The 24,037-nt window shown below is 40.0% G+C and overlaps 3 protein-coding genes across 3 annotated transcripts; 1 reads left to right on the forward strand and 2 right to left on the reverse strand.

Annotated features, from left to right (window-relative positions):
• Nucleotides 1-15: 15 nt before the first annotated feature.
• LOC136240593 (elongation factor G, mitochondrial-like) lies at nt 16-11,509 on the reverse strand. The gene is made up of 27 exons (XM_066031604.1): nt 11,367-11,509; nt 11,258-11,311; nt 11,092-11,205; nt 10,973-11,047; nt 10,857-10,914; nt 10,716-10,804; nt 10,422-10,498; nt 10,330-10,368; nt 10,166-10,282; nt 9,900-9,973; nt 9,772-9,848; nt 9,643-9,723; nt 9,523-9,596; nt 9,394-9,469; nt 9,203-9,340; nt 8,955-9,056; nt 8,837-8,893; nt 8,103-8,192; nt 7,999-8,046; nt 7,866-7,948; nt 7,729-7,798; nt 7,583-7,675; nt 1,071-1,215; nt 938-1,011; nt 608-694; nt 497-550; nt 16-174 (listed from the first exon to the last, which is right to left on the reverse strand). Exons 1-27 carry the CDS (start codon nt 11,424-11,426, stop codon nt 64-66), a joined length of 2,217 nt encoding a protein of 738 aa, XP_065887676.1. The 5' UTR covers nt 11,427-11,509; the 3' UTR covers nt 16-63.
• Nucleotides 2,906-7,529, reverse strand: LOC136240595 (uncharacterized). Its single transcript, XM_066031606.1, has 2 exons — nt 6,523-7,529; nt 2,906-5,197 (listed from the first exon to the last, which is right to left on the reverse strand). The coding sequence occupies exons 1-2, from the start codon at nt 7,151-7,153 to the stop codon at nt 4,170-4,172; spliced, it is 1,659 nt and encodes a 552-aa protein (XP_065887678.1). The 5' UTR covers nt 7,154-7,529; the 3' UTR covers nt 2,906-4,169.
• Nucleotides 11,394-23,991, forward strand: LOC136240609 (kidney mitochondrial carrier protein 1-like). The gene is made up of 13 exons (XM_066031622.1): nt 11,394-11,505; nt 11,661-11,703; nt 11,789-12,093; nt 12,771-12,830; nt 13,214-13,361; nt 13,493-13,590; nt 13,649-13,734; nt 22,433-22,534; nt 22,599-22,723; nt 22,777-22,837; nt 23,024-23,116; nt 23,612-23,692; nt 23,746-23,991. The coding sequence occupies exons 2-13, from the start codon at nt 11,681-11,683 to the stop codon at nt 23,791-23,793; spliced, it is 1,230 nt and encodes a 409-aa protein (XP_065887694.1). The 5' UTR covers nt 11,394-11,505; nt 11,661-11,680; the 3' UTR covers nt 23,794-23,991.
• The last annotated feature ends 46 nt before the right edge of the window (nt 23,992-24,037 follow it).

A 24,037-nucleotide genomic window follows, 5' to 3' on the forward strand; every position in this document is an offset into this window, starting at 1 on the left:
AGTATCCGGAATACGTAATGAAATAAATAAAATTAATAATTAATTTGGATACAATTATATACATCATTTTTTCTTCTTCTGGTGTTCCTCCTGAAATTTGTTAATCAGTTCACTCTCCAGTTTTGGCAATGTTTGCTGGTATTTGAGGTACTCCATTGTAAATTCTCCTTTTCCCTGTAAGATATAATTGAGCATGGCCTTCTATTTCAACTACTTTATAGCAACAACAAAAGTACCTACTATTTACGTGCATGATACAATGATTGTGAAATTATAGGAAGAGGAAGTTGATCACAATCACCCATTGAAATCTTGTGCTCTCTCTCTCAAAAAAAATCCTGATCAATTCCTTCTACCACATGTATATGCAATGTGTAGTGACACATGATGATCGGACTTCAGCGACATTATATTCTGCCAAAAACTAATGTGTGACCAACTTCTTCTAGTTTGGGAATATCAGGTTTTTCATCACAAGACCAAAGTATTTACTCACTTGTGTATTTGATCGTAATTCAGTTGCATATCCAAACATGTCATTGAGAGGTACCTACACATACAATACATAATACACACTACACTACACTACACTATACACTACACATACCTCACAATATATGGTGAAATAGCCCTCAATACCTTCAGTGTTGGTGATGAGTGCCCTCCGTCTGTTCAATCCAGCAATAACTGCACCCTGTGGGGGGGGACATCCCAACACGGTGTGTATGAGTACCGATGCACAGACAGAGCAATGACAATGGAATCAATATAACAGGAACACCTTTGGGACAAACCAATAGTGCTCTAGCATTATGATATTCAGGACACTTAAAATGGTGGTTGGAGCTGATCACTGTAGATGACATAATGTCTTAATTACATTTTTTTCCAGCAGCGTAATACTATTTTTTTGGCAAACAAGACAAAGTAATTTCACCTGAAATTCCTCAGGAACAGTAACCTCAACTGCCATCACAGGTTCCAGCACACAAGGGTTACCAATAGGAAATACTGTACACATATCAAACACAGCATCACTTTTATAAGTACACATACACCTTGCTACACACCTTGTTTTATTGCTCCCATGGCGGCGGCCCTGAATGACGCCTCACTGGAGTCGACTGCATGATGCTGTCCATCTTTTAATACCATCTTCACCCCAGATATCTTGTGTCCTGTTAACATGCCTCGTTCACATGCTTCATAAAAACCCTACAGTGTGAATTGTGCAGAGAATCCATAATAATTATGGTTGATATTATGTGTAAAATTTTACAATACATTGTATCACATGCCACCCATTGGCATTTAACAAGTTACATTAGTGGCCTGTTTGTAAAAACAAAACTTCGTAGGACAGTGCACACTTGTAAAGTCTATTACAGGGTTGTTGCTTTCATGGTAAACCAGAAAAAATTATTACTGTATTTCCTCGAATATAAGCCCAGGCTTTTATTTCCTTCCCAGAATTTTTGACCTGGCCTGTAAATGAATAGGGCCTTTATTTGAGACCGGGCTTTTATTTCAATTGGTCTGACCGATGCCCGGCATTTAATCAAATTCCGGTGGTGGTTGCATAGATAATAGATACCAACTCGCACCAACTGTAATGGTAAGCATAGAAAACAGTGATACAGTGTGTTGACTATAGACGTTTTTCCAGTATAACGAAGTTGTCCGTAAAATCCGGAATTAGTCACGTTGGTAGGCAACGCAACAATGGCGGTGCTCTGTGAAGCCAAGGAATTACTTTTCCGAGGCCAGGAGCTGGTTGATGAAGAAGTAGAGTTGCTTGCTACATTGTTGCAGAAGCTGAAGGTGCAAGAATTGAAGACGCTCGCTAAGGAAGTTCACGTTCGTTTAACCAGTTCCATTAGAAAGGATGACATTATCGATCGAATTATGGGGATGGCTCGTATTGAGGCTTTGCAGTGTGGAAATCCCGAGTCAGATGATATCACCACCATATCTTACTTGACTGAAGAAACAAAGCGCGTCCTTCGCAGCCTGCCATCTTTTGCGAGTGTGACTTGGTGGGAAAAGAAGTTGTCTGGAATACTGATGGAGTTCACCTTAATGAATTTGGTAGTATATCTTGTGTATGGAAGGGACAAGACGTTTGATATGCAAAGCATGAATGCGTACAGGCAGTTGAAAGCCTTTAAGTTCTTTTATGACGGCTTTGTAAAGAATGTATGGCTGTATCAATGTCATGTCAGCAATGATTTGAAATTGAGAGTCCTGTACTTCAGAGCCTATGTATATCATTCCCTGTCTTGCGAGACTCCACTTGAGGTGTACGTTGTAGTCAATGGTGACAATGACGACGTGTATGCTGGGAAATGTTCTTGTGTATCAGGGTAAGTGACCAGTGGGTGTAATGCACCTATAATTGTATCGCCCCACTCCCTTGGGCATAGGTGGAGCTTTACAGGGGAAAAGTATTGGACATCTATTCATTAAGTGCCCAAGTATTTTTTGTTTTTGTACTTTCTATACAGCATCAAATAATCCCCATGTTGAAACTGGGCCTTATGCTATGTCAAATCCCCACCATAGTCCCATATATATATATATAATAGTTTAAAGGCAATACATGATAGGTGCAAAATTTATGTATTATGTACACTATGTACTTTATAGGTTAGGTCAGGCATGCAATCACATTGCAGTTCTTTTGTTTTTTATTGATTATCATGCTAATGATGAGGAATTGCCATCAGAATTATCAAAGACTTCGCAACCTATGGCTTGGCATCAACTGCCAAAAAAGTAGTTTCTCCAGAATGTGCACGGAATATGAAATTTGTGAAACCTAGTCATGGTGACACCCCTAGATCTGAAACACAAGGAGTTAGTGAAATCAAGAGAAGCTCATTTGATCCACGTTTACCAGAACATCGCGTTGAAATTGATCAAAACCATTTACATTTGTTATTGACAGATTTGCAGAATTCTGTACCCAATACAGGCCTACAGCAGTTTTGGCATGACTCGCCAAACCCTAGATGTTTGCAGCCTGCTGCAGAGATCAATAATCCTAGTCATTGGAATCATGTTTTATTCTCACACAAAACATGGAACAGTGAAACACATGCTGTACAAGTTGATCCATCTGTAGTTGATTGTCATCGCTTCATTAGTAGCACGCAGCTTTCTAACAGTCAAGTGGAAGCAATAGAAGCTGCTACTCGTACGCAGTCCGATAGTGAACTGTGGATAGTGCTACATAATGGAAGGCTCACTAGTTCTCGGTTTGGTGAGATATTGAAGAGACGAGCTGCAACAGATCCAACTAGACTAGTTATAGACATTATGGGATATAATGGACCCATGGAGTACATACCTCCTGCAATGCGGTGGGGAAAAGAAAACGAAGCAAAGGCCAGGCAATGTTATTTAGAAAACAGGCAATCTATTGGTGAAGACATGATAGTGCAACCGACGGGGTTACATTTTCTACTTGACAAAAGTTTCCTAGGAGCATCATCAGATGGGAAGATATTATGTAGGAGTACTGACACTTGTTGTTATGGCTGTCTTGAAATAAAGTGTCCATATAGTATTAAGAGTACCATCACAATTGAACTCACTCCCACTGAGATAGCAGAACAGTTTCCTGCCTTTTTCATGAAGAAAGGATCTGATGGCCTCTTACACCTTCCTACCAACCATGGATATTATGCACAAGTACAGGGAGAAATGGCAATATTAGGTGTTGAGTGGTGTGACTTCATTGTGTACAGCAATGGCGTTGTGGTGGTAGACAGGATTTTGGCTGATGCAGACTACTGGAAGAACCTAGAAGAGAAACTAGAACAGTTTTACCTCTACCATGTTGTACCAGAACTGTTGTCGAGGTGCATGTTCCTAGAGAAGTTTGGAGTGACTGCATAAAAATTCTCACACCCAGGCTCTCTTCATTAGTGATTAGAAGCAACATTAATAAAAAATTCCTAGCATTATTATTGTTGCTAACAAACTAAGATAAGCCAAAGACCAATCCAATATACTGACAAAGTCTGGTCCATTGGTGCTACAAGGAAAATGCCAAGTGATAAAGTGATTTTATCTTATTTGTACTTGTGTATTTTCTTTGTATGTGTATCACTACACTGTTTTACAATATTTCAAATATTACAACATTTTAAGTCATTAATTAATAATTAAACGACCAGGGGATTATCAAAGTTAGTAATATACATACATACTGAGTTAACATCACTAACCAAATCATACATTGTGCTAGGGAACTTTTCATTCAAGACTTTAAAACGACGTCCCCTTCCAATTGCCCTTTCCACATGGATGCGTAGTTCAGCTATTCTCCGGGTCTTCTCGACATCTGAGGCTGGCATTTGTTTTTGCTTAGATTCTAACCGAGGAGGAACATTTACTAGGATTCCTCTAGCTGCTACCATTTCTTGAATGTCTAATCCCTTATCTGCCATTATCATGTCCCCTGGTTCTAGCATGTCCAACAGACCTGACCTTTCAGTCAGTTCTTTGTCAGATATCCTTCCACCCCATGCTTCTGACATAAAGCTTATCAGTCCTGTGGGTGTACATCCTACAAGAATTTTCCAGGTATTACGACTTTTATACTGTGAATAGGTCTTTGAGGAATTGAGCAAGCCAGATGGCCTCTGGCACTCAATCTCATAACAGTCGATGATTACACGGATGTTACTGAACTTCTTAAAACGATCGGGTAGCCACTGTTGCACAAGGTGCCTTGATGGAAATGGAAAAAGTAATCTAAGTTCTTTCGATAAAAATGTTATCCAAGTTGTGAACATTCTACTGTAAGTAGTCTCACTGATCTTAAACCTGATGCTAACATCAAGAGATTCTAGCCCTCGTCGTAACTTGATCAATACTGCAAACAGCTGCTCGGCCACTGGCAATGACGAAAACCCTTTTCTTCGTGAACTCGACACTTCCGCTGAAACAGCTTCATCCAGCTTGGCGGTTTCACTTCCTCGCCAAGGTTGTAAATGTAGAGCTTTGGGTTCAATGTAGTTTACAAAAGCTACAAAACTGTTGTAAGTTGGCATTCCCATATAAAATCGAGTCAGTTTATCATTTCCCTTCAGTAGTGTTGACACACTGAATTCAGGCCTTTGATGTAACAATGTTTCTAGCAGGTTGTTCCGCTGTTCAACTGTGTTCCAAGTTACTTCTGTCTGGCACTCTATAAGAAGTAATATAACAATAAATAAAACAAAGCATTATTTACAAGTCAAGTTCAAAAAACTAAGGATTGTCCAAAGCTGTTAATAGTTTCAAGTAGTCTCACGTAGCCAGACCTTTTTTCGTGCAGGGGCTTATCGATTCCATTTAAAGTTCCAGCTTGCAAAAGGGCCTGGGAGATTTGGAGTAGCAAATCTGTAGGGTGTTAATGAAACAAGTGGTTGCAGTGCATGATGCAATGTCACAATATATATTTTATAGCTATAACACGCCTACAAGGGATATGACAAATATATATGCACAAGCACTGCAGGCGCTAGTGCTTATATTTTTGTCATATCCCAAGTAATCGTGTTATAACTGTTATATTCTACAGCCCAGTAGATGAAACGATTATAGATGGCAAAGTATAGTGAAACAGCACCTGTTGAGTAGACATCCTTGATGGATCAGACATTTTAGATTCAATGGTGCCACGCCCATTTACTCACGATTAGTGAAGGAGACAAAAGTTCATTAAAAATCCTCCTTACTCAGGTGAGTGATTCTAGGCTCTTGTCAGTATTAGAGACTTGAAATCCTTGATGGATCAGGCGTTTTATATTATAGGCTCTATGCCACGCCTACCCACTCGCGATTATTGAAGTTAGTGAAGGAGACAAGAGTTCATCGAAAATTGCTCAGGTGAATAATTGTTGGTTGATTCAGGTGCTTGTTATTAGATAAGAATATCGCGGAATGTGTGAAGTTACACTATATATGGTAAACGTAGCCATGCACAAAGCGTGGGATATCAATTACATACCACAGTTTGCCTGGTATATCAGTTATATACCACAGTGCGGCGCTTTTGATCTCAACCACAGGTGTGGTATATATATATATATGCAGTCTCCGTTGAGTTCGATTCAAAACTAATTAGAGTCTGCATATAATTATTGTGACATTGCATTGCGACATGAAGAATATAACCATTTAACCATGTAACACCCTACAGACTTGTAGGGTGCTAAAACAAGTTTGTTATTCCAAATCTCCCAGAATCTTTTACGAGCAGCAGCTTATTGGAATCAATAAGCCCCTGTGTGGAAAAGGTCTGGCTACGTGAGACTAAGTTCCAAGTTCAAACACACAAGTACATAAGAGTATTTAGGTGCAAGCGTGCAATCATTATTACAGTGAAATCTGTCTACTCTAGTCAACTTGGAACTAAATATTTCCTGGCTGGTGCCGGGCTGAATTAGGCAGAAAACACTATTGGGTGCAGATGAGTTGAAATTACCCAGTTAGCTAGGAATTACTGTACTGAACTAACAACTACCATACCTATTTCTGCTGGGATACAACAATCTGTGGCAATATCGTGCTTTGGTTGTAACAATTCTGGCTGCAAATCTATCAGTAAACTTGTGTCGTCTACAAGTTCCGCTACCTCGAGTTCTGCCCCAATGATACAGTCTTCCATCAGTGGTTCTTCCCTTGATTCTTCACCGTTCTCTACTTGACGAGTGTATGGGCCAGTGTACATGTGGTCGTTGTTAAAACCACAAATGCTTCGACGATTCTTCTCCTCCTCCACTCTTCTAAGCTCCAGCGCGTCTCTCTCTTCTTTCCTTCTCCTCTCCGTCTGTGATTTGGCTTGACGGCTAGCACGTTCAAAACGAGACAGGGTGGCATTACATTCAGCAGTTCGTGGCTTCTTGGCTTTAATAGATGGTACGTAGTCAGGGATAGTATACATGTTAGACTTTTTGCCCGTTATGAAATGTTCTGAACAAACCCGGGCTCCTTTACCCGGTTTCCAAGCCGAACCATCGCTGTTCTTCCTTGAAACAAAGGTAATCCACTTTCGACGACGCTCTTCCTCTTCTTTTCTTTTTGGAAACCGATAAAAACCGATAAGGCTTTGCTTAGACTTGCGGTTATTACAACCTACAACCACACAAGTGGTTGGCATAGTTGCCTACCAATGTAACGCATTTCCGGATTTTACTAAGTTAGTCCGTTACACTGGAAAAACGTCTATATAAGTAAGTGTAAGGCAAGGCTTAAAATGATTGGAAAATAGTTGTATCATACATATCTGCATGTACTTGGACTTGTCTGGACTACTCATGTGATTACTCGTAGTACCTTCATCCCTCAGAAGGCTCTAAACTCCACAGTATGAAGAAGCAGAAGCAACAAGGGGAACAAGTAAAGTTATTAACAGCAGACTCAAGTAATAGCCCGGGCCTCTATTTAAGACCAGGCGTTTATTTTCCAAAGGTGCTGGAAACACCCTGGCTTATAATCAAGATGGGAGTTTAATCAAATGCGGCTTTTATACGAGGAAATATGGTACTTTTTCAGCGCAACACAAATTCTTTCTGCCTTTGTTGCTTACCTTCTCAATAGCAGGGATGTAATTCCTGGGTATATTCATTCCAATTGTATCATCAACAAATTCCAACTTGGTATACTCACTCTCTTCCAAAGGCTGCAGGCCACACACACACTATTACTGCCACACATAGCATTAAGAAAACTCACAATTAATTCTCCTTCAATTTTACCATACTGTCCTGCACCACCAGACTGTCTCTTGTGTGTATAGTTAAACCTGTTGTGTTTTCAAGTACAGCAGTAACAAATGTATATGAACAATACTGCATTAGCTTTGTACTAACCGTGTGGGTTGCTGTATGGTCTCTCGGAATGCTACTTTTGGCTTGCCAGTTGTACATGGACAGTTATATTCAGTACGCATTCTCTGCACATATACAAATTTTAGCTTTTAATATTTAGTACAGTAATAGTTACCTCAGCGTAGATCTCTAAATGAAGTTCTCCCATTCCAGAAATTATAGTCTACAACAAAAAGATACAATCGATGGTACATCACATGTGCAAACACACTGTTGTACCTCTCTGCTTTCATCATCATAGTGAACCTTAAATGTGGGGTCTTCTTTCTGAAATCTGTTGATGCCTTTGGAGAATTTTTCAAGGTCATCCTACAAGGGGTACCATGCATATAAACATATCGTTCATGTGACCATACATGTACATACATACATGAACTGTAAAGTAAAGATTCAGTGATAGTTGTGACATAATACCGTATAGTGGTTTTTTTTTTCCGAGGTTGAAAATTTACGTGATTTTCATGGAATAGCAGCTACGCATCCACAAAAAATTTCTGCCTTGAAATTTGCAGCTCAATCAAGTTGTACTACTTGAGCATTATAAGAGCACAAAAGATTGTGAAGAAGTGAAAATCTCCTCCTTAAAATTTTAGATGGTGGCAATCCACCAAAAAATTTCCCCCTCGAAAAAAAATCCGCTATATTAACAACATATATGATGTCATGCGACAAAATAGCATGCCATACTGTATGTGACAGCAAAATTGGTATTTTTTTAAATTCAGTACATGGTATTGCACAGAAACTGAGAACAAACTCTCTCCGTAGTAGCATTTATGTAAATGCAAGCTTTTATTACTATTTCCTTGTGCTTTACAAGAAATATGATTTTACTAGAACAAGTTGTATATTGTGACATAAATGTCATTGACATTATATGTTAGATATAACATGTTAAAATTTCCATCATGTCATCCCCACTACGTGCAAGTACCCATTGTATACATTCTTACCTTACTGTCAGGGTGGATGGCTAGGGAGATGACAGGGTCTGGTACATGTATCGACTCCTACACAGGTAACAACCAATAGGTCTATCATACCACATGTGTATTACTCATTCATACATACCATAGTTAAGGAGGTTGTCTTAGAGTGACTGAATGAGTCACCTGAGTGACAGTCTATGCCAAACAAAGCACAAATGTCCCCTGCTCTGGCCTCAGAAATTTCCTTCAATAACAATACAAAAAAAATCTTCATATACAACTCCTACTTGGTGTAGTGCATGCAGCATGCGCGCACACACACACGCAAGCACAAGCACACACACACACACACACACACACACACACACACACACACACACACACACACACCTCCATTTGATTGCTATGCATTCGTACAAGACGTGACAATCTCAACTTCTTTCTAGTTCTTGTATTCACCATCGTACTACCACGACTGATGGCGCCTTGATACACTCTCATGTATGTCAGTTGACCAAACTTGCCAGCCTAATAACATACACCAACACTTCAGCTACAATTAACCAAGTGTACACACATACTTCTAATTTAAATGCTAGTCCCAGAAATGGCTGAGACCCATCCCTAGATGGGTCTAACAAAACCTTCTCTTCATTACTGCAAATCACAAATGTAATTCGTATTTCACAGTAAGGACTATGTAGGTATACTTGTCTGTATCTAGTGCATAGTTGGGAACTTCAGACGGGTTGGGGAGATAGTCCACTACAGCATCTAACAATGGCTAACATGATGCAATAACATTAGTACAAGCCCTACTGGATGCAGACCTGTACTCCTTTATTCTTCAGTGCAGATCCCATTAGTACTGGAGTGAACTGTCTCTTTATAGTTGCTCTTCTGATAGCAGCCTTTACGGGCTGATTCAATACTTAACAACATGACAATAAATTATGCACCATTAATTCCTCTTCTGTTGGTTGTCTGTCCTCAAGAAACATTTCTCCAAGTTTTTCATCAACGTTAGCAACCATTTCTGACACGCAAGCAATGCTAAAGACTAGCTACACTAGAGGACACAGCATACCGATTAGCTCCATCCGTTTGCTATCAGCTAGAGATTTAAACTCATTTGGTACTTCTTCCTCTCTTATCTCAGTGCTGTAAATTATAACATAATTTGTGAGCTGGACAAGATCTAATGTATTGAGACATGCATGTACAAATACCTTAACACAAAATTTGTATCTGGCATGACAGCAGTATGGTATATGGCCGGGTCACGAGTGCACAAACATGTATACACACAAAAGTATGTGACTAGACTCTGTGGTACTTCAACTTCACACTTACCCATAGTCTCCTTCAAAATATACTGCCTTATTCCGTATCACATCAACGATCCCCTTGTGATCACTCTGTAAGCCAATGGGAATGTGAAGAGCTGCAGCATTGTGGTGTAGTTTAGACCTGCTCAAAATATTATTAGCAAGATACAGTAACATACACAACACTACCTGAGTTGGGATAATACTCGGTCTGGGTTAGCTCCAAGCCTACATGTTCCACATGATATATAACAGCCACTATAGCATATTACACTACTAACCTGTCCAGTTTATTAATGAATGCTATACAGGGTACACTGTATCGTTTCATTTGTCTGTTAACTGTCAATGTCTGGCTCTGTAAAAGGTGTGGACCGTAACAGAGATACCACTGAGTGTCCATTATGATACAGTGAAACCAGTCTTACAAGCTCTTGTATAATAAAGTCACCTAGAAGCCAGACTAACTCGAAATTGAAAGGTTGACTAGACAGGTTTTACTGAGATCACTACAGGCAGCAAGACACACACACACACACACACACACACACAAATAACTATACTACATACATTACCTGCACACCTCCTACACTACACAACACCAGTACAGCTCCATCAAGAACCCTCAGTGACCTCTCCACTTCAATTGTAAAATCAACATGACCTTCACCAGCAAACAATACCACAAAAAAATATGATATTGTATATATATATACCAGGAGTATCAATGATATTGATATTAGTATCATTCCATGCGGTGTATGTTGCTGCCGACTATCGGTAAATAATTAACATCATTTTACTGGTGACAATGAAATTATGACACACATACCTGAATAGTAATTCCTCTCTGCCTCTCAAGGTCCATGTAGTCCATAGTAGCTCCTATGTTATCTTTGCCTTTAACCTAACAGCTCAATTGTAAACATGATAAAAATTATGTTGTGTTACCTCGTGCATTTGAGATATTCTCCCTGTGTAGAATAAAACTCGTTCTGTAAGTGTTGTCTTGCCAGAGTCGATGTGAGCTGAAATTCCGATGTTCCGTATCTTTTCAACATCTTGCTACATGTGCAGCACATGATCACATGCACACACATACAAAACTGTTACATACTACTGAGTCACTTGCAAATCCCCTGTGGTGTGCGATAATTGGAAAACCACAAACCTAAGTTGAAAATACATGTATGCACAAAACTGTTTGCTTACAATATAATACGTACTTTTCTAAAATTTCTCAAGACATTACGAGCAGAGCTATTTAATATCAGCAGCGCGCTCATTAGCGAGTCGGAGTTCAAATTGTCCACGTGGGTATACACGTGCTCTTGACCTAAATTGTTAGAATCTTCTTGCCAGCGTGTGAGTTTGCATCGGTAAATATACTCTTAATCCTACTATTTTAGTTTAATCGCTGCCCTTGTTTAGTACTATAAGTCGTATTTTGTGCTAATATTGAGGTTGTCTTTTGCAACCAAAGTGTCGTGTTAATTGCAATTTTTTGGTACTTTGCATAGGTGGTCGTTACCTGGCTAGTATGAGTGAAAAGCCATCAGTAAGGTACAACTTTTGTGCAGTGTAAAGTGTACCTAAGTAATGTATTACGATATTTCTGAATTGATATGGTGTGCTTTATTTGGAATAGATTATACACTAAGGGGATCATCCTTGGGTACCAGCGAGGCCAACGTAACCAAAACCCTGGCACCACCCTGGTTAAGATTGAGGGCGTGGACAAGAGAAATGAGACGGAGTTTTATATGGGTAAAAGAATAGCCTTTATCTACCGTGCCAAGAAGAAGGTTAAGAAACATGGGGATACAACAGCTAGCAAGTACAGAGTATTGTGGGGGCGTGTAACCCGACCACATGGAAACACTGGTGTTGTGAGAGCAAAATTTAGGAGAAACGTCACACCAAAATCATTTGGAGCGACAGTTCGAGTGGTAAGTATTGCCAATATTTTGTGTTCAATGTTAGCTACCTTTTCCTCCCATAGATGCTGTATCCATCAAGAATTTAACTGCTACACCATACTAATAAAATTTTACCATCTTGTATAATTTTGATGACCATCAACTTTGGCATGTTATCCCATACCGTATACGTAAAAATTGTTGACGTGGAAATTTTTCATAGATCACCTTTCACCAAAAAATTTTCCTCTGAATCCAGTAATTATGTATATAATTAGCTTTTGTAACTGCCTAGCTACGAAAATTTTCCACTGAATCTTGCCATAGTTGTTTATGAAAGTTTTCTACCTCAAAACTTTTTACGTATACGGTAGATATGGTTATCTGTTTCCAAAATTTCAGAGGTGTTTTGTTGGAAGAGGTTTTCATAAAGATCAAGTTGGATTTCGGAAAACTTGTGTGGATTTAGTTTGGAGAAATTGCTACTTCGCACATTTTAACCGATTAGCGCGGGGCCTTCTGCACGAGGCGGTCACACTGTAAAGAAAGTAGTGCACGTGACATAATTGAACGTAGGGCTTCTTGCCCGTGCTACACACGTGGAGTTGTGTTTCTAAAGAACAAACGAGTGGATGCGTATTGCGGTAATAAGATAGCGTCGAGCAGTGAAGAGAATTAGGGGGGAAGCTACAGACGAATACTCTATGGCAGCTATTGGGACAGCGCAACCGTTCATTCTTGGTGGAATAGCCTCCCTCACGGCAGAATGTGGTGCGTTTATTTGAAATGTTTGCCGCGCCTAAAATCCTACAAGCACACAATGTTGGAAATGGGTATTCTTAAGCTAAGGACGTAGTTAAATACGACGTATAGAGACGTAAACCATAAAATCAGGACCTGTAAGAATGCTCGGCCAGTACAGTATCTGGGAAAAAAAGACTCCTTGACTCATTGGGATCGAGGAGTGTATGGGAGATGTTTAATTGTTTGTCAAAACTAGATCAAAAGGCATGACTTGTTTTGTCTTACTTGAATCAAAATATTCTGGTAATTACAACCAGTTGTTTGTCAAAATGTACTGTCTTTTGTAACATCATGTATAGGATATGTGTAAATAGCACAATTCAAAATTTGAATCCTGCTGTGTTGTTTAGGGACATTCCCTATGGACACCACCAAGATAAGATTACAGGTGCAGGGGCAAATTTATGACAGCACATATAGCCAGGCACGGTACAGGGGTATGTTCCATGCCATTAGAAGAATCACTCACGAAGAAGGATTCAGGGCATTGTATAAAGGGTAAGTTGTATGTATTACATGAGCTATATATAATTCTCACAAATATTGTCCAAAAATATTGCTTTGCTCTTTCCTTTCAGCTAGTGAAACTGCACAATTTATTTCCATCACATTATATTTTCACTATTTAGAATAGCACCAGCGTTATTACGTCAGGCATCCTATGGTACATTAAAGATGGGTTTGTATCAGAGATTTAAGAGGATGTTGTCTCCTCATCACAGCAGAGGTACATGTATGGTTAATATATTTCCCATAATGAAGTCACTTACTCGTGGTTAATCTAGAGGGTAGTTTACCAACTAACATCATCGCTGGAATGTTGTCAGGAGTGATCTCATCCAGTATAGCTAACCCAACTGATGTGTTAAAGGTATTTGTGTAGTGTTTAATGGAGGAATTAATTGCGTTTGATTGTGATGTAATAAGTGTTGGTAGTTTTCCCTCTTACATATACATTACCACAGTTGCTAGAGTCTGCTATTGTGTCTAGTCGAAATTGCATCATTAACTGTCAAGCCACCATATGGTCCACACATGGTGCACTGATTCCTTGGTACAAATTTGTAATCATATTACGTCATTGATTGCTGTATGATAGTTCTGACTAGATACTAGGGTACAAGTAGAAGGAAAAATTAGGAATTTTAAGTTGGATTAGGGATCAAAGGGATGCTGTGCTACTTCTAAAACCAGGTGCCCAGTAAATATTAACTACACAGCATGCTATAGCTTTGTTTTTTTTGCCTTGTTTTGTAATAATACATGCAAAATTAAACATATTTCACAATTCACCAATTATTTTTGTAATTCATCAAATACATTGTTATGCATCACCAAGGAAGTGTAACTTGAGTAAACCACTTTAAACCATACAGAAGTATCTTTTAAACTGTTTTATAGTTTTTTTATCATCACATTCTCTACACAAAGCCTCATGGCTACTCTTAATTTTCGTTCGTGTACAAAGGGATATGCTCCCTTTCAACTCGCCATTCCTGGTAGCTTACGAGGCCTGCTACATTGTTTTTCAGTCGTTATACGCCTGTTACAGGACGTAGGCTAGCCCCTAGTAAACTGTTTCACCTGGTTTCAGTTACCGGCTACACACCCTTCAAGTAAACACAACAAAAACAGAAAGTTGAGCTTTAATACAGTATGTAAATAGCCTTTATTCATTGAATGAAGATTTATTTTCTGTAGCTCAAAGTCTGTTTGCTCACGTGGGTGTTAGGCAGACATGCAGACGCACGGTTTTTGTCAAACCAATTTCAGGAAACAAGGCACACACCTGGTTTAAAGAATAGTGAAACAAGAGAGGTTGACTATTATACATTATGTGAAACGAGAGGCTGCAGATATAATATTGGACATTATAAATGTCCAATAGCATATCTGTAGTTATTTCAAACAGGAATTTTAAGTTCGATTAGCGATCAAAGGAAAATAAATAGTGGAACAAGGGAGGTCACCTACACCAGCAGATATACTAGTGGACATTTAATCTCTAATTCCATGACTGAATTAGAGACTAAATATCCACTAGTATATCTGCAGGTGTAGGCACCCTCCCTTGTTTTCCTACTGTTTTTTCTATGATCCCTAATTGAACTTCAAATTCTCCTTATATTTGTTTTACTTTTTTTTTGTAAAATTATTATGACTGGTGAACCCGTGCATACTGCATCATAAGAAAGAACGACGGCTGAGTTGACCCTTAAACCCGCAGAGAACTTTTGGGGAATGCGTATTTACACAATATTATAGGAATGCATGGTGACACTGGGTAACTATAATTCTTACAAATATACATTGATTAAATTGGCTACTTGGAGAAGGTTAAATGAACACTGTAACTACAGTGGCTTACTTTTTATGAAGCAATGAACAGCGATCTCTGTTTCAAAATTTTTGTCACGTGTTTAATTTCGATTGTGGGTTTACTCACGTGATTCATATATGGTCTGATAGAAAAATTAATGGCGAATCAAATGGAAGTTGTTGCAAGGTGATAGAAGCAACCACCATTGAGTTATCGACCATTTTATAAGGTATGTAAAGGGTTTGCGTGTTTCCTTACCGAAAAGTTATTTTAACGGCTAGTTTTGGCCTCACCATTTAGCATTAGGGTAAAACCCTAGGTATCATTTTAATCTTTGTTACATCACAAGTAGAATGACGTAAATTGCGTAGCCATAGAACGGACGCTTCGAAAGTTACAGTGCTTTGTGCAATGCATGCATATTTATTAAGCTTAAATCCAGTTTTCTTTATTATGCGGGTTTAAGGGTCACTGTTTTTGTCTGATTCGAGCACCCCAACTAGCAATTACTGACTCAAAAGTAAAGTGACCATTATGCTTTCCTTTCAACTGTGCTCAGCCCGTTACACAGCGCTACAAATGAAGAACAGTAGGAGAATCAATCCGGTCACCATGAAAAATACGAACAATTCGTGTGCCCTAATTATCAATTACTGAATCGTAAGTGAAGAGGTCATTATGCTTTGCTTTCAGCTATGTTCAACCCGTTACATAGCATCACAAGCGAAGAACAGTAGGAGAAGCACCTCTGCAATCAATCCAGTCTCCACGGAAAATACAGATGATTCCTGTTACAGAAAACATAGCCGGGAAGCCATCGTACTACCTTGGGCTCAGCAATCAATTACTGAAAGTTAGTTAAGTGGCCATTATGTTTCATTTTCTGCCCATTACGCAGCGTTACAAATGAAGAACAGTACAAGAAGTGTCTGCAATCAATCCACTCGCTAGGAAAATACGAGCAATTAGCGTAATAAGTCAACACAGTCAAAGGGGGAAACTATATCATGCTATTGCAAATTGACACTGTTGTCAGTGAAAAGAACTTGAAAGGTAAATCCATGATGCATGCATTGTACATACTGCAGTTGGCGAAAAGGCATGCCTCGGGATGAAGTGATGTTGAACAGTGAAAAAAATCAAGCCCATCAAGCCCATCAAGGCTTGGCATTAGTCAGTCAGGATAAAATTACTTACAAAATATTTCATTTCCACAATTTGCAATGTTAGATAGTTCAAGAGTCAATCTCGGTTGATTGGAAAGACTGTAATATAAGACTGGCTTTCACCGAGCTGGTCCAAATTATAATCGTGTCCTAGAGCAGCAGACTTGACAAAAAAAAATTAATGAAAAGTGTCATGAATGTGTGCTCAAATGTCAACCGTTAACTGTGTCACCAAAAATTAGTCGAGGCATCCCTGACTGCTCTATTAGAGTTGAAGTTCTTTGACTGCTCTATTAGAATATTTTATTATCTATATAATATAGAGCCGAAGCAAATATTTGATTCGCTCTTATATTTGTTTGGTTGTGCTAGTTCAGGCATCTCCAGTAAGTGTTTGAGTATAAAGTAACCAAGCTTTGCTAAAAATTGCAGTACGTTGTGGTATATGTGACTAGATTTTGACAAGTTCTTTCAGTTATACTTGTTATAGTGTAAGGTTTTCTAGTGTATTTAAAGCACAGCCGTTGAATTTTAAACAGAGAATTACAAATCAAATTCCATAAAATTCAAACTGTTTGATTAGTGAATTTCACTTTGTTTCAGCTTTACAATTAACCTTTCAACAGCAATACACACAGACTTATAACTTAGCATAAGAAAGAATTCACTAACACCATGTTACTCACCATAATTTTCCTCAGTACCAGGTATTGCTATATTTGAAGAATATCTCCTCTGCCAGGCTGCCCAAAGAATGAAGCTTTTGCATATTCATCTGTTACTCCATGCCAAGTAATTTGATCATCCATATACATACACTGTATCTTAGAATTGGTTGTGCAACACTCAACTAAATGCCTAAGATAGAAAACCTGCAATGGGGTTACTAGCCCATGTTGATCAAGTGGCAATTGGCATAACCAAAATGAAATGATCATATCATACACTACGATGGTAATGTATAGTAGGGACCACAAAGGAGTAGTCGTGGCCCACGAAATAAAATCACCCAAAAAACAGCCCCTGATGACGATGAGGCAGTATTGGTTAGGTAAAACTAAGCCCAAAAAAGCTTTCAGATTGCCCCGAAACACTTTCAACAAGTTGCTACGGAATTTTAGAGTGGTCTAGAGCTTCGAACGACGCATGGAGGGTATTGATGAAATAATTATTGACAACCACTGGTACCAACTGTCCAGGGACATCTATATGATTTATTACCAACCCCTACTATACAGTATTATCGTACCATATTATATAATCTAATTTGCTATTAAGGTGTCATCATTTAACGGAATTTTCTACTGACTGACTGACTGATGCGTTCAGGCAAGCGTAACTCGATAACAGCTAAGGCTACGGGCTTGATTTTTTCACTGTTCGACGTTACTTTGTCCCGAGAGGTGCCTTTTGGCATACTGCAGTACGTACAATGCATTCTTCATGAACTTACCAGTGTCCTCCTTTGTGTCCCATTCATCTTTGCTGACAGTGAAAAGTGTCGATTTGGCGGTAGCACGTGATGGCTTACCTTCGAAACGGAAATCGTCCGTATTTTTCATGGTGGTGTTTTGATTGCAGTAGTGCTTTTCGAACAGTTCTTGATTCGTACTGCTGTGTAACGGGTTGAACATAGCTGACAGCGAAGCGTAATGGATACTTCACTTTTCAGACGGTAATTAATATGATTGGGGTGCATGGCATGATTTCTTTCTTTTGGTATGTGTGAATTGCAGAGGTGCTTTATGAACAGTTCTTGATTCAAAATGCTGTGCAATGGGTCAGGGCCGGAGCCCACAGTCCAGCCAATCACTTTTCAGCTACTTGATTTTTAGTGAGATACTCTAATCAGGAGCTCATCGAGTCCGTAGGACGAGGGAGCATGTAACTCCGTAAACGGCGAAATTCAAACATGGCATCGCAATTTATTAATAGTAATTTAAACAGTAACCGTATAAGGATAAACACATACCGCGCATGCTCGCTAAACCCGTTACTACTGGCACAATACTGTAGTCTTCTTGCTCCAGCAGTGAGCGATGAAACTTGATTCCTTCAGTATTTACTGCAGATAACTCTGTGCTGCCGCCGTGGACTGATAGCCGGCCCACTTACGTCACGCGGTAAGCAAGAATGCTTTCTAGCAATCTCCAATCTTGTCACTATTTCACTCCGTTAGTTAAGTCCTTTCCTCGACGTTTCCTTCCTTGCCATCTCTTTCTTTCACGAATTAATCTAGGTGCTGCATATTTGTGGCATGATTATTACGTAATTCTTTACCCTACGATACAACTTCTACTATATAAGGAATATACTATGTTAAGAAATGTCCGCCATGTTTGAATTTTGCTGTTTACGTTGTGAGTATGCGGAGTTACATGCTCCCTCGTCCTATGGACTCGATGAGCTCCTGCTCTAATAGAGCAGTGATAAAATATACTCTAATAAAACAGTCATCGTGATACTCTAATAAAGCATTCAGTATAGAATATAGCTTGTAGTCTAAGCCATTACATCTGTGTTAACTGTCTTAAAATTACCCAGTGAGTCATCTGCATGGCGAGCTAATTGATCATGCGTGTCATGCATTAGCATGCAGTTACACTCTAAAACTAAACTTTCACGTTGAGAAATTTTTGTATACATCATGAAAATAAAATTGGCTACTAGCCATAATAGTCAGATATGAAACTCAATTAATTGGTAATATAGCACAAAATTACCATTGATGTTAACAATAAGAAGAGACTGCATGTAAAATAGCCTCCAGATGCCATTTCAGAGCATCTATTTTCAAAAGTTTCCCTGGGAGAGCATGCCCCTCTGACCCCTCTAGCTTAGCATGCTGTGTGTGCTTATAGCACATGCAGTTAAGTAACACACCAAAGCAGATAATCTCTGATTTACAGATCATATTAGATCAATAAAAACTGAGTAGTGTGCATGACTATGACCTTCATTGCAGTCCATGTCTGGCCAGACCACTCAAAATCTCTGGGCCCCGGCCCTGCAATGGGTTGAACATAGCTGACAATGAAGCATAATGGATAGTTCGCTATTCAGACGATAAGGGGCTGCTGTGGTGCTGCACCTTTTCAGATGCGGTATGCGTGAGTTCATCCAGATGGTTGATGTGGAGAGTCCTTTCCACTGGGGACCACAGCCCTCCCGTGCACACACTGTTGCAGAGTGCTCCCCAACCTGTCAGGGAGGCATCCATGTCTATGACACCTTGGGGCGGACATCTCTGCCGTTCCACAGATGTAGCTGGGAGCTCCACCACTTCAACTCCTCTATGCAGAGTGGGTCTAGGGTCACCAGGTTGTCGTACGATGACGACCGTCTGAGTGACTGGATCTTCAGTTGCTGGAAACTCTGGTACCATAGTGGTGCTGGGAGCACTGCCAGGGTAGTAGCACACATCTTTCCCAGTAGCTGAGAGAGACTTCTGAGGGATACTGTTTGTTGAGACAAGAGGCTCTGGGACATCTGGACGATCTGCTGCAGCTTGTCCTTGGGGAGGAATAGCTTCATGGCCACTGAGTCCTGAAAACCCAGCAATCAGATCTGCTGGGAGGGCACTAGTTGGAATTTCTCTTGGTGATAGTGAAGCCCAGCGACTCCAGTAGTGACACTGTGTGGTTCACTTGGGATTGTAGAATCACTAATGACTGCTTCATTTTCAGCAGGTCGTCCAGGTAGATGATGCCTGTCCACTCAGGAAGGCCATCACAGGTTTCAGCAGCTTGGTGAAAACCCTTGGAGCACTGGTGAGTCCGAAGGGCAAGCATGTGGATTCGTAAGTGTTCCCCATCCACGTAAAGCAGAGGTACCGTTGGTGTTCCTGGCAAATACTCACTGGTAGGTATGCATCCTTCAGATCAATGGAACACATCCAGTCGGATACTTGTAGAAGATCTCTGTGCATCCCGGTCCCTTCCATCTTGAAGTGGTACTTCTGAATGAAGCAGTTCAGTGGTCTTAGGTTTATTACTGGATGGTAGGAACCATCCCTTTTTGTGACCAGGAACATTCTGCTCACAAACTGGTCTTTCCTTGGGTTGGTATTGACCTTCTGTATCAGTGTCTGTATCTCCTCCTCTATTAGCTGCTGTTCTGGAGGTTACTTGTCCATTGTGTGAGATGGAAGGGGGATGGGAGAACTCCAGATGATATCATTTCACTACCTCTAGCATCCAAGGATATCTGTTCCCAGCTGTGCAAACAGTGGGCCACTCTGCCTGCTGGTGGTAGTGCAGGCTGTGAAGCTGTGCTCACAGAGGATCCTAACAAACTTATTTGGAGGGTTTGGCTTGGGCTGGGTGATGGGGGGGGGGGGGGGGGGGGGGTTGACGTTTTGGTTTCTGCTGTTGCGACCTGTATTACTGGTATGTCCTGTTGTATGGCTTAGTGTGGTGCTGAGTCCTGCTGCCATACTTCGCAGAGGCACCTTTTGTTAATAAAAAAGCATAGGTCTGTCTTGTCATCATTCCAGGCTCACTTATGGAATGCCTGCTCAGTGAAGACTTTGGCCAAGGCTTTCTGGGTCTCAATTTTCTTTGAGGCTTTCTCCAGGAAGCCAGGTCCAAACAGCTGGTCCTACCTCTTCTCGTACTGCTCCTTGGCTAGTGCCTTTAGGTTGGGGTTAATCCTGACGAATGCTATCTTCTGTCTCTCTTGGTTGACAGCATTTGATGCACTCCCAAGGAGGACAAGGGCACGTTATTATATTATTATTATATTATTACTGTGCAGACCTCTGAAAAGGGTATGATGCACAGATCACAAACAAACAACAAACAAATAGCTTAATCAACATTAATAATTGTTGCTAGACCAGCTAGTCTTTGCTTAAATTGATCAATCTCCTTAGAGTCAATCACGTGTTGGGGTAGAGTTGGGTGAGTAGTAAAGTTTCCTTCTTGGATACCTCATCCTCAGCCTGGGGTTGGTTAGGTCTGACCAGAGACACATGAGGGGTCCCAACACATCCAAGAGAGCCTCCTGTAGCTTGTACAGAACTTTCTCCTGGGGTCCTTCCCTTTGCTCTTGAGCTGCTCGACAATGTCATCGTCTAGTTTCAGGGCCATGAGGACTGGAGTGTTTGGCTTTGGGGAGTTGCGTTCCTTTCGCTATCAGGCAGACAATGGTTAAAGTTTTTCTCTAAGAAACTAACCATCGTCTCTGACGGGGTCCAAGCAGTTGGCACTTCAACTGTGGGGTTGAATTCCACAAATTCCAAGGCTTTGCTGTCGTCTAGGAGTTCCACAAGGTCTTTGTCGACAGACTTGGGATTCTTACCGGTCTCTAGATCTGTGTCGCCAGGACTGGGAGCGAGTTGCTGTCGAGAAGATCCCTCCATTTGAGGCCTGCCATGTTTGCGCCAAACGCCGAGTTCCAGGGTGCAAACATTGGAAAGGGGCATCACATTTGCGGTAGACCACCTCCACCTGTATCCTTTCCACTAGGGGTCAGGATGGAAGGGTCAGGAAGTCCGAGCTTCTTCAGAATCTCTGAACGCTTCGTCGGGTCCTTGAGAATATCATCCATATCTGTATTCTGAAGTTGTTTGTCCACCAGAGGGTCTTGCGAGGTGTTATCATCCACCACGTGGTTCGCCATCTTCGCAAGCTATGAAAGCGGGATAACTTGGTGGCCACCGCAATTTGAAAGGATTGACCGTATTGATAAACATTTCTTCTTTATAGAGTGTAATAGAGCTATGAATTGCTGTATTTTGTGTGTTTGCAAAAGAAATATCAGAGTTACATGCAGTGAATCTCACGAAATGTAATCGATTTTTCTGCTGTTGCCACTTTGTAGTGCTGTAACTTCGAAAGTTCTTGGCTTCTAGAGGGTTGACCTCCCTTTGGCTATCTAGATACAGAAAATGTAATAAAATGGAAATTTGAAAAATGCGCTAACATATGGGGTTCTTGCAGATCTGGTCACAATAATATGTTGTGGAATTCAGTAACTATTTAAATAGTTTTCCACATCAAACCTATCCATTCCACTGCTGTGGTTTATACAATGAGGCTTCACCACTCACACCATACAGAATCATTAGTTTATCATTTCAGGTGAGGATGCAGGCAGCTGGACACACACAATCACAGCCGACTACATTGTGGGAAGCTTTTTACACAGTCTACAGACAAGAAGGCCTACGAGGTTTATACAGAGTGAGTTGTTTAATATCTTTCTCAATAATACTTCGTTCTGTCAACTTATGTGTCATATGTATAGGGCGTTGGTCCTACTGCACAAAGAGCGACTGTGGTTGTTGGCGTACTCATGCCAACCTACGACCTCACAAAAATGTTGATAATAAATTATAACTTGATGGGAGACCACATAGGCACACACATTTGGTAAGACTATCATTTGACACCACAGTGTATTAATAACTTGTTACTAAATATAGTGCAAGTTTTGTTGCTGGGCTGCTGTCAACACTGGCATCCAATCCAATTGATGTTGTCAAGGTACAGATATAGTTTATTGATTGACACTGCTTGGAATCTGTAATAATATCAATAGTATTAAAGTGTAACAGTTTATCATGTTTCTATTGAAGTGTTTCACTGAATAGTACAATTTCACATTTCATTGCTGCACTAATTTACTGATTGTATGTACTGGGTTAACGTTTATTGTTTTCCATTTGGCAGACAAGAATGATGAACCAGAGACTTGCAATGGACGGACGTACACTCATCCATTGTGAACACTTATACAAGAATTCTGTTGACTGCCTATTAACTGTAAGTGCTGTCTGAAAAAGGAGCTTGGTTATGCTTCACGGGTCTTTTAACGTGTTGAATACTTACAGGAAATATTTCATTGCAATATGTCAGCATCACTATACCTTTTAACTAAAGCATAACCAACCACCTTTAAGTATGAACCTTATCCACATTGGTCGTTGCAACATATAAAATGGCAGTTATAGTGTGGGAGACTTTGTAGTGGGAGAGATGGTATTTTGTTATAATAATGTTCCAACAAGGGAAAAGGATACAAATACGCAGTATTTGTATCCTGCGTATTTGTATCCACATCAGAAGTTAGGCCAGCTGGACCTTTCTCACATTGCCATAACACGCTTCATTATCCAATGGTTCCATCTGCAAGCAAAGTTCATTTCTACGTGATGAAGTCCCCACACTACCACAGCCTTTTTGTCAATTATGACATCATATTTTGCCAATGTAGATAAGGTTTATACAGTACATTAATCACTTGCGTGTTCCATGTAGACACTGAGGACTGAAGGTCCAGCAGCTCTGTACAGAGGTTTCATTCCTTCATACTTGAGAATGGGACCATGGAATATAATTGTATCCTTTAAACACTCAAGAACAGATATTGTTTGATCCTTAACTGTATCTAGTTTTTTGTAACATATGAGGGATTATCTAAAGCCTTTAGACTGTCCTAATCTCCCCACATACGATTACCAGTTCGAGTAACATGATTGCGGACTGTCATATTATTTGCTAGCTTACTTTTTGTGAGCAACTATTATTGCAGTTACTTGTGATCTATTGACTTGTATGTGTTAACATACTGCTAATTTATTCCCTTTAATGATGTAACTTATTTATTTGCAGTTATAATTTATTTGATTTAAAACTTTGATGTTACAAAAGTTTCGAGCATGCGTGTATTGTGGAAAGTGCCTT

The sequence above is a fragment of the Dysidea avara genome, chromosome 12 (assembly GCF_963678975.1).
Source record: "Dysidea avara chromosome 12, odDysAvar1.4, whole genome shotgun sequence".
In the NCBI taxonomy this organism is placed as follows: Eukaryota; Metazoa; Porifera; class Demospongiae; order Dictyoceratida; family Dysideidae; genus Dysidea; species Dysidea avara.